Source organism: Coregonus clupeaformis, chromosome 7 (genome assembly GCF_020615455.1).
Source record: "Coregonus clupeaformis isolate EN_2021a chromosome 7, ASM2061545v1, whole genome shotgun sequence".
Classification (NCBI taxonomy): Eukaryota; Metazoa; Chordata; class Actinopteri; order Salmoniformes; family Salmonidae; genus Coregonus; species Coregonus clupeaformis.
In genome coordinates, this window is record NC_059198.1 from 42,579,918 (window position 1) to 42,591,023 (window position 11,106).

Here is an 11,106-nt window from a genome sequence, read left to right on the forward strand (position 1 = left end):
TACAATGAGGGTGAAATCTTGGGGTTAAGTGGGTTACAAATCTTCAGAGAAGTCAGTGCACAGAGGGACACGTCAAAATGCTGAATTTTGGCACTTTAGCAAGTCTTTATTCATATAAAAAATCAGATTTCTAGAATTTTCCATGTGGTCATATATATATATATATATATATATATATATATATATATATGAGGGCACTTCATTTAATATAACAGGCTCTACTTAAAATATCAAAGGGATGCAAAAGGGACTCATTTGGTGGAACGACCATCTCTCTTACCTGAAGCGTTTGAGGATTTATTGGACAATCAAATAAACAAAAGCGATACTCCAGACAACTGGCTTTATACAGGCACACCATCCCACATGTCCAGAAAGAGAAAGTACTGCTGTTGATGGGCAGGGCAGAGGTGTTGCACTGAGCCTTGCTGTTGGAAAACATCAGTGTCTGACCTTCGGCTATTGCAGATGCACCTCCCCCGACTTCACACCTAAACTTGTCTACAGTCGGTTGCTTTCGCCTTACCACTCAAACGAGCCCACTCTCTCTGCCACAACTTGAAGAAGTGTGTGACCTGCAGGGTCAGGAGGATTGACAGATGCCCTGCCACCTAACAACCAGCCTAGCAACCAACCAGAGTCCAGGGCCCTAGGTGTGAAAGGACAGTTCATGGCCCGTAGCCTGCTAGGCTCCAGCGGGGGAAGGGAAGCCTACCGCAAAGGTTAGAAAGTTAGTTTATCTCAGAGAGGGCTGTGAGCTGGTGTGTTAAGAGTCACCGGCAGGGAATTCGTAACAATGTTCAGTGTCATCAGTTATAGGCTAGTGGGTGATGTCCCCAAGTACCCCCAGCAGTACACATTTTTGTTGTAGCCCCTGACGAACACACCTCATTCAACTCAAGGGCTTGATGATAGTTGAATCAGGTGTGCTTGTCTGGAGTTAAAATAAAAATGTGTACTGTTGGGGGTCCTCGAGGACTTTAGTTGGGAAACAGTGATGTAAACCAAGCAAGATCAGGGACCAGTCACCAGCTGCAGTGGAATAGTAAAGGTGCTGTATCCACAAAGCACCTCAGAGTAGGTCCTCCAATGTACAATTTTTTTCTTGTTGATATTTTTTCTTCCAAAAAGAATAACAGCTGGGCGTATTAATGTTAATGACTTTTCACAATGAAAATAGTTTATAATAAGCCTTTAATATGTTATAGTCACTGATAATGGACTACATTTGAACTCAAAATATATTTTGTTAAAAAATTCAGCAACTCCGCAAATGGTTGTCCTCAAGAGCTTTTGACTGTGATTTGGTGGTCCCCGGAATGGAAAAGGTTGGGAACCAGTGTCCTAGATGAGCACTCCTACTCAGATGCTTTGCGGAGACAATCAAAGATGTCGCACTTTTTAAAGGTTATTTATGTTTGAGCAATGCAATGTAAGCGCATTGCGGTTTGTTTGAATTCCGGCCTCTATGCAGTTATTACTCTACTATATAATAATAATAATATAATAATATAATATGCCATTTAGCAGACGCTTTTATCCAAAGCGACTTACAGTCATGCGTGCATACATTATTATTTTTTTTGTGTATGGGTGGTCCCGGGGATCGAACCCACTACCTTGGGTTCGATCCCCGGCACTTCATCCCCGGCACTTCAAAAGCGTTATTTATGTTTGAGCAATGCAATGTAAGCGCATTGCGGTTTGTTTGAATTCGGCCTCTATGCAGTTATTACTCTACTATATAATAATAATAATAATAATATAATATGCCATTTAGCAGACGCTTTTATCCAAAGCGACTTACAGTCATGCGTGCATACATTATTATTTTTTTTGTGTATGGGTGGTCCCGGGGATCGAACCCACTACCTTGGGTTCGATCCCCGGCACTTCATCCCCGGCACTTCAAAAGCGTTATTTATGTTTGAGCAATGCAATGTAAGCGCATTGCGGTTTGTTTGAATTCCGGCCTCTATGCAGTTATTACTCTACTATATAATAATAATAATAATATAATATGCCATTTAGCAGACGCTTTTATCCAAAGCGACTTACAGTCATGCGTGCATACATTATTATTTTTTTGTGTATGGGTGGTCCCGGGGATCGAACCCACTACCTTGGCGTTACAAGCGCCGTGCTCTACCAGCTGAGCTACAGAGGACCACCTCTACTAATTATACACTAATCAATTACTTATTTAATTGACAGTGAAGACAAAATATGTATTAGTTCACACTGTAGTAAATAAAGATAGCATATTCTCATCTCATCTCCACTTTAATGTTTGTTTTCTACATCAACATGTACCAGTCTCAAAAATGAACACTTCACTTTCATACTCGTTCAAGTTTGCGACAATATCAGAGAACAAAAATCTATTTGGGATCCACCCATTCTCATTAAAAAGCTCAGTGAAAGATGTCATGACTCGAACAATAGAAGGATACTAAACAGTAAATAATAATGGTTTGTTTCCATAAATTTGACAGTCCAGAGACCATTTCATTGCCTAACTGAGTCAGTGCCTAACAGTTAGCCCAAAGCCCCTCTCATAAATGACTATGAATGGGCTGTGGTGCAGTAGTAAATGTACTGTGGCTCTAAAATGCACAAGTAGTAATCCCAGACAAATCAAGAAATGCAATATAAAAACCCATTAGCCAGGAATAAATTATCTTTGTAGTTCACTCTCATATGTATTCCCCAGTATATACTGTACACCAGTGCTGTACACCAGATTGTGGTCCTACAAAAGTAAAAAAAAATATATTCCTGAATTCATACTTGTACTTGACGTAAATCGATCTTGGGAATATGAAGAATGTAAATTTCCAAAAAAAATAAAAAAAAGGCACATTGAGGGAAAATGAAGACAGTTGACCATATCCTCAGTATGTTCACAGAATTGTCAAAGATGGTTGAACATTGCAGTGCACTACCAATAACAAGACATGAAGCCAAGCCTCCTCTGTGCCACCAAGCAGAGGAACACAACGTGGCAGAAACCCAAATGTGCTGATATTAAACAAATAAAAGGGGTGTGTTATCATGGCTTTCCGATGACACCAAAATTAACAATCACTATTCTGCCTCAAAAGATATCCACAGAAGAAAAATTATGAAAAGGATGTAGCAACAAAATACAAAACTAGAACAAAAACCCCGAAGTGTATCATCTCCCACTATCATTTACCCAGCTCTAATACCAACCACTCCCATCCACCATCATCATCATCATCTCAATCCTCCCTATCCTTCAAGACATGCATCTTCACAAAAACTCACTCAAAACTCATTAACTGTTTCATCATCACAACACCTCTGTGATAACACTTCTTTTGAGAGAATAATTAACAAATGGGACCGTTTGTTGTGATGTTTTGTCTAGTTTAGTGGTAGAAACCAGTCTCTTGTGAAGAGGACGGCACTTGGTTCCGTGGTGAGAGAAGGCTGTTGCCTCCACCGCTGGCAAGGTTGGCGCGGTGCGGTATGGCTGTGTCAGGTGCCAAGCGCGATTGACAGAACTGGGCAGGGGCCCGATCACTCGTCCGAACCAGCCGAGCGCTTCTGTGTCCGCTTGCGGGGAGATCGTTTGGGGGAGGCCTTGTCTAGGGAAACGAGAGGAGAGTTTTAGGAAAGGTTTACAGGTGATGTCCTTTTTAGACGTCACTCTTTGGATCAGATAAGCAGATCAACAAATACTTTTTTCATAGGCCCAGTGTAAAATCTAGCCGCATCTTGTAGATCTGTAAGAATCTGATGAGTTTAAGCAATACGGTAGAAGCTCCACATAGACCTCGTTGCTATTACCATATTGCCTATATCCATTTGATCCTTTCAGACCTATGAAAAGTGTTTCGGGGTAGGGGCTAGGGATTGAAGTCAGTGACCATAGCTGCTACACCCAAGGCTAACATGAACCAATGACTGAGATTGCATATTCAGAAGCACTGATAATTACATTCACTGACGATTCAGAGGAAACGTAAGCATTTTGCTCAACCACTAATCTACTACTGCTCGCTCCTGAGAGAAATGGAAGCCTCACCTCGCCGACTCTGCACTGAAGACGCAAGGAAAAAGAGAGAGAGAAAATAGTGAATGACCCAATGCACAGAGAGAGAACAGGTAGTTTTGAAACACCAGCCAAACCCAGAAAACTCAAGAGCCTTTAGCTAAATACCCCCAGAGAAAACAACAGGCATCTATGAAACACTGCAATGTTATAAAGCTGTAGGCTGTAGAGAGAGGAACATAGCAAGGAGGGGGCATAGCAGCTAGGATGTGTGTCACTTCTGTCTTCTTAAACACACATTTAATGAGACACTGTAGCTTAAACAGATTTTGATCATGTACTTAAGCAGCCCAATTAAAAATAGACTCATATTTAACTTTACACTGTTAGCAACCTAGGCAGAGCTGTTGAAGGTGCTGGCACCCCTGGAGCTAATGGCTAGCATAAACAGCTAGCTCCCCCGTGGCTACTAGCTAGCATAATGTCCTTTGGCTAATGGCTAGCATAAACCGCTAGCTTCCCTGTGGCTACTAGCTAGCATAATGTTGAGTGAGTGGTGTGGTGAGGACTTACTGATCTGGTTGAGGGTCTCTTGGGGAATCCAGCTCATGTCCACGTCGTTGTGGCTGGACGTTCCCATCTCCACCTTCGCAGCTGGCCTCCTCCTCTGCACGGGGGGCACAAGAGTTGCTAAACTGAAGAAGCAACGAAACTGACTTCCACTAGACTTCTACAGAAACCAAACACTAAAATGATCTTGTATACCCTAAACCCTTTCCACCCTCAGTCTTCTGAAATGTTCTAGTGTGGGTTAGGAGACTTGAACTTCCTCCATTCAACATTGACACACAATCCTCAAAACGATCCGCCACACCCATAACATTTTCAACATTGTTCCCCTAGTCTTTTTTCTTAAATTTTTTACCCAGTAGTAGTAGTAGTAGTAAAGCGCTGAAACTGAACTCGCCCCAAAAGTCGTAAATTGGCACGTTGAGTCTCCCTCCTCTTTCCCTGTCTACCTCAATGTTCCTCAGAAAAGCGGTGGTACTATCTCAAATCCTTTTCTGGCCCTTATTGTGCTCAACCTGAAAGAAGAACATCAGCGTCAACTAACAACACACTGACAATCATCTGAACTGAGAGAATCCCACCGTTGAATATGAACAGGCATCTCCTAATTCATTTCTCTCTGGACTGCTATCTACCATCATCTCTGCAGTAGGTGTCGCTTAGTGCTGAATATTCTACGCAAATCTTGTCATAGTGCATTGCCTCAGCAAAGCTATCAAAAGTAAATTTCTCTCTTTCAGTCTTCGTATCATTCTCGAAAAAAATAGGAAAGCACACACATAAATAAAGGAATGATATGCTTAATTCATTCTCTTTCCATCTTCTGCGTCCGGTGGCGTGGGCGTTGTAGCTTTACCTTTCTGGACTCCAGCAGCTGATGAAGGCCTACCACCACCAGCAGGCCCAGACCAGACAGGAACACATACATGAAGATCCTTAGGATACAGAAGAGAGAGAAGAGTTAACACGCTCTGCACCACCACAGGACTCTGGTATGGCGGTTTGGCAGCCATCTCCAATAGTGGCTTCATTTAGCCCTTCTGAATATCTTCCAACACAGGGCTAGTCCATCTGGCCTCACTCACGTCTCTCCGTCCAGTCCGTCCTCTCTCTCGGTGATGGTCACTGTCTGGTTGAACACAGCATCCTGGAACATGTTACCCTGAAAGAGAGAGAGAGAGAGAGAGGTGTGAGAGAGAGCGAGAGGTGTGTAAGAGAGAGAGCGAGAGGATCAGATATCACCTCCAGTTGGTGAACTACGATCCCCCTTTATCTTCCCCGGGTTAACCTGAAAGTTTAACCTCACATGCAAATACTGGGAAGACTTCAGCCACACACCATGAGTTAAACTAATTTCCACTATCATTTCCTAATATAAAAACAATTGCCAAATGAAAGAAGCTTAGTGGCTATATGTTATATCTCAACATTTGCCAAGGAGACAGAAACCAAAAACCATTACCATTCTTGACATGCCATTATTTGTGAAAAAGACTCAAAAAATGGCTGACTAAGCTGAGGCCCACTCACGTTGCTGTCCTTGTAGTTGAGGTTGATGACCAGGCCGAAGGGGCGCCCGCCCATGGGCTCTGCGGGGATGAAGGAGTACTCGAAGGTGGCCTGGCGCCCGGCTGGCACCACTATGCCCAGCTGCAGGGCTGTGAAGTTCTGGATGTAGAACTGGAAGTCCTGTGGGTAGCGGAAGGATGCATCCAGGGACTCCACCACAAAGTTGTCACTGCCTTTGTTGGTGAAGCCCATCAGGAACTTCACAATGTCATTGGCTGGGAAGTCTGGAGGCAAACGCCAGGAGGAAGAGCAATAAAAGAATATGAGTGGTGGCGTGGTGGTGAATTTGAAGCATCCCGGGGCTTGTCAGAATATGAAGAATTCCTTTTAATTCAAGTCATTCAGCAGACACTTGTTCAGTGCAATAAATGCACTCAAATAAAGAGGTTGAAACTACATATTATAGCCTAAGCATCGTAGCTAAGTAAATCCATCTCCAAATACAAATCATAGTCTTAGAATTAAAGTGAAAAAACACTGTTCAAAACAATCATAATGACAAAAATGAAGTGCAAATTCAACATGCAGATAGATATGTTGAGACGAGCCCCAATCTGCGCCCGTACCCCTACCGTCTCCCTTGACAAAGAGGATGGTGGTGTCAGCATTGGGGGAGGCATTCACTTCTCCTCCTATGGCTTCTTCCTCTTCTTTTTCTTCTATCTAAAATATAAAAATTAGACAAAGATTTTTTTAAATGAAAAATGTCAGGAGGCATTTAAGGAGGTAGCCAAAAGTAGCCTAATCTCTTACCAATTCCGTGTTTTCATCATCTTCAACTTCGGCCTCGTCATCCTCTGTGTTCACATCAACATCATCTTCATCAGCTGCCTCCTCATCCTCAGTAGCATCCTGGGCTGCCACCAATGGCCCTGGATTGATTGTGAGGAAGTACATTGATTAAAATCTCACCAAATCGAATTTTTGGAAAACTTGTGCTAGTAGGAGTCAAAATGAAACCTATTATTATTATTATGTTCACACCAGGGCGCTTAGTTACATAGCTAATATCGTATCAAGGGATTAAAACTGAGTTTGAACAAATATTGTATTCATTACAGTCACAGGCCCTAGGCCTAACAAACGTCATTTAATGTTTAAATTACTGTTTCATATTGCAAGCTTCTAAGCAAAACACTGATATGATTGCCAACAATAGAGGGCTTCTGTGGCCAAGTTTTTTTGTATTTAACCAGGTAAGCCAGTTGAGAACAAGTTCTCATTTACAACTGCGACCTGGCCAAGATAAAGCAAAGCAGTGTGATAAAAACAACAGAGTTACATATGGGGTAAACAAAACATAAAGTCAAAAATACAACAGAAAATATATATACAGTGTGTGCAAATGTAGTAAGTTATGGAGGTAAGGCAATAAATAGGCCATAGTGCAAATAGTTACAATTTCGTATTAACACTGGAATGATAGATGTGCAAAATATGATGTGCAAATAGAGATACTGGGGTGCAAATTAGCAAAATAAATAACAATATGGGGATGAGGTAGTTGGGTGGGCTAATTTCAGAATGGCTGTGTACAGGTGCAGTGATTGGTAAGCTGCTCTGACAACTGACGCTTAAAGTTAGTGAGGGAGATAAGAGTCTCCAGCTTCAGAGATTTTTGCAGTTCGTTCCAGTCATTGGCAGCAGAGAACTGGAAGGAATGGCAGCCAAAGGAGGTGTTGCTTTGGGGATGATCAGTGAGATATACCTGCTGGAGCGCAGACTACGGGTGGGTGTTGCTATGGTGACCAGTGAGCTAAGATAAGACTGGGATTTGCCTAGCAGTGATTTATAGATGACCTGGAGCCAATGGGTTTGGCGACGAATATGTAGTGAGGGCCAGCCAACAAGAGCGTACAGGTCACAGTGGTGAGTAGTATATGGGGCTTTGGTGACAAAACAGATGGCACTGTGATAGATTACATCCAATTTGCTGAGTAGAGTGTTGGAGGCTATTTTGTAAATGACATCGCCAAAGTCAAGGATCATTAGGATAGTCAGTTTTACGAGGGCATGTTTGGCAGCATGAGTGAAGGAGGCTTTGTTGCGAAATAGGAAGCCGATTCTAGATCTAACTTTTGATTGGAGATGCTTAATGTGAGTCTGGAAGGAGAGTGTACAGTCTAACCAGACACCTAGGTATTTGTAGTTGTCCACATTCTCTATGTCAGACCCGCCGTGAGTAGTGATTGTAGTCGGGTGGGCGGGTGCAAGCAGCGTTCGATTGAAGAGCATGCATTTAGTTTTACTAGTGTTTAAGAGCAGTTGGAGGCTACGGAAGGAGTGTTGTATGGCGTTGAAGCTTGTTTGGAGGTTTGTTAACAGTGTCCAATGAAGGGCCAGATATATACAAAATGGTGTCGTCCGCATAGAGGTGGATCCGAGCGTCACCAGCAGCAAGAGTGACATCATTGATATACACAGAGAATAGAGTCGGCCTGAGATTTGAACCCTGTGGCACCCCCATAGAGACGGCCAGAGGTCCAGACAACAGGCCCTCTGATTTGACACATTGAACTCTATCTGAGAAGTAGTTGGTGAACCAGGCGAGGCAGTCATTAGAGAAACCAAGGCTATTTAGTCTGCCAATAAGAATGAGGTGGTTGACAGAGTCGAAAGCCTTGGCCAGGTCAATGAAGACGGCTGCGCAGTACTGTATTTTATCTATCGCGGTTATAATATCGTTTAGGACCTTGAGCATGGCTGAGGTGCACCCATGACCAGCTCGGAAACCGGATTGCATAGCGGAGAAGGTACGGTGGGATTCGAAATGGACGGTGATCTGTTTGTTAACTTGGCTTTCAAATACTTTCGAAAGGCAGGGCAGGATGGATATAGGTCTGTAACAGTTTGGATCTAGAGTGTCACCCCCTTTGAAGAGGGGGATGACCGCGGCAGCTTTCCAATCTCTGGGGATCTCAGACATTACGAAAGAGAGGTTGAACAGGCTAGTAATAGGGGTTGCGACAATTTCGGCTGCTAATTTTAGAAAGAAAGGGTCCAGATTGTCTAGCCCAGCTGATTTGTAGGGGTCCAGATTTTTCAGCTCTTTTAGAACATCAGCTGTCTGAATTTGTGTGAAGGAGAAGCCGGGGGGGGCATGGGCACGTTGCAGCTGAGGTTGCAGAGCTGGTGGCTGGGGTAGTGGTAGCCAGGTGGAAAGCATGGCCAGCCATAGCAAAATGCTTGTTGAAATTCTCGATTATTGTACATTTATCTGTGGTGACAGTGTTTCCTAGCCTCAGTGCAGTGAGCAGTTGGGAGGAGGTGCTCTTATTTTCCATGGACTCCTGAGGTTGATTCTCCCTAGCCCAATAATGGACTAAAGGAGCCTAACGTTACTCCTTACAGTCCAACGACCTTACATGTTCTGTTTAAAGGCGAAATGGCTCTGGAAGACAAAACAGCCAAATACTAAACGTAAATCGATTCTTAATTACGGTACGGTTCTAGAAAGCAAGTTGGCTGGAAAGAAGGACACGTCAGTCTAGCTAGGTAACGCTAGTTACCACACTATTATGGCTAAGCAAGACTCACTATTATATAACATTTGCAATGAATAGTTACTAAAACGTGTAGCCAGTATCAACATCAATAAAACTATTAATTGACATGGACAGTAACTACAATGTCGTACTAGCAGAAAATATAAATTTGCACATGAGCATGGAGTGGCCTTCCATTAAAGCTAACTTAACTAGCTACTGTAGCTAGCTAACTGTGACTGATGGCCAAGGCTGTTTCTCTTCAGCTAGTTAACCTAAGTCCAGTTCGATAGACTCACCTTTCATGACAATCGTTGCCGGGAAAGCTAGTAATACCAGCAAAATTAGTTTAGGTAGAAATGTTATCATTTTGAAGTGAAATCCGTAAGCCTCCTTCCTGGTGAAACGTCGCTTCCCTTAATCTTCCAGTTCCTTCCGACTGCTAAATTGAAATGCGCATGTCCACATCCGGGTCGCGTTCTAGATTCAAAATATACATGCCACGTCAGAGATATTAGAAAATGAGGAGAAAAGAATCCCAGGGTTATGGGACAAAATATAACGCCCAGCCAGCAGACTGTCGACCAATCGCGTTCACGTTGTTATACAGCGTCACGTGGTTGTTAAACTACTCGTCACCCAATCCTTTGTAAAAGTCAGGGTATGAGTCGAGAAACCTGCCTATTTCCCTCGATAGTATATAATATCACGATTTCAAAGCTATACGATATTACAGATGACAAGTTAATTATCTCAAATCGTGAAAAATATGTGTAATGTTGAGCTTCTTGTTCACGTAATTCGTGCTCATGTTGGGCTTTTGTGATCTCCTTATCGGAGTGTATCCAGAATGCACCGCGCGGCCATTGACAAAGTACGGGCAACGTATACAGTGGGCGTTAATTCAATTCCAATGTTTCCCGATCTTCTTAAAAGTATCTCTGGCTAGGTCATCAAATCTGAAGGATTTGCCTGCATTTAACCTGACTTTTTGTGAGAGAAAGTGCTTATTGATTGGATATCGTTATTTTTTAAGCCTACATTTTATATTACAAAAATAATACATTACATTTCCTATCAAAGTACACTATGCATATATATGTGTAACTTAACTTTTATAGCCCATACAAATGTTGTAAAGTGGAAGTGAAGTAAAATGTTGTTCAAAGCAGAACCAATGAGTCAAGAACACATCTTTCTCTGCATGTCTTCAAAAACAGTTATTTCTGCAGTCACAGTGTTTCACAGCTGTCGTCAACTTCAACAGCCTATGGCGAAAAAGGATGTAATCAGAGATGGATAATTTGCTCAAATGTACAGTATGAATGGATGGATAATGGATGAATGAATAGGCATGCAGACCTCAACAGTCCTCTTCAATAAATGCAGCCTCCTCATGTTCTTCTGCTTCTTCCTCCATTCTGACTTCAGTGCATGGAGCCAGCCCCTTTCTGATCATCC

The 11,106-nt window shown here is 42.6% G+C and overlaps 1 protein-coding gene across 4 annotated transcripts; it reads right to left on the reverse strand.

Moving 5' to 3' along the window:
- Positions 1-2,270: 2,270 nt before the first annotated feature.
- On the reverse strand, positions 2,271-10,106 carry LOC121569220 (translocon-associated protein subunit alpha). 4 transcript variants are annotated; one of them, XM_041880001.2, is made up of 9 exons: positions 9,945-10,106; positions 6,914-7,032; positions 6,727-6,823; positions 6,122-6,384; positions 5,677-5,753; positions 5,448-5,526; positions 4,595-4,688; positions 4,055-4,069; positions 2,271-3,614 (listed from the first exon to the last, which is right to left on the reverse strand). In XM_041880001.2, exons 1-9 carry the CDS (start codon positions 10,012-10,014, stop codon positions 3,547-3,549), a joined length of 882 nt encoding a protein of 293 aa, XP_041735935.1. In that variant the 5' UTR covers positions 10,015-10,106; the 3' UTR covers positions 2,271-3,546. The 4 variants fall into 4 exon arrangements, with proteins under 4 accessions (XP_041735935.1, XP_041735936.1, XP_041735937.1 ...); XM_041880002.2 differs by having other exon boundaries at positions 6,733-6,823; positions 9,945-10,104; XM_041880003.2 differs by lacking the exon at positions 4,055-4,069.
- Positions 10,107-11,106: the final 1,000 nt, after the last annotated feature.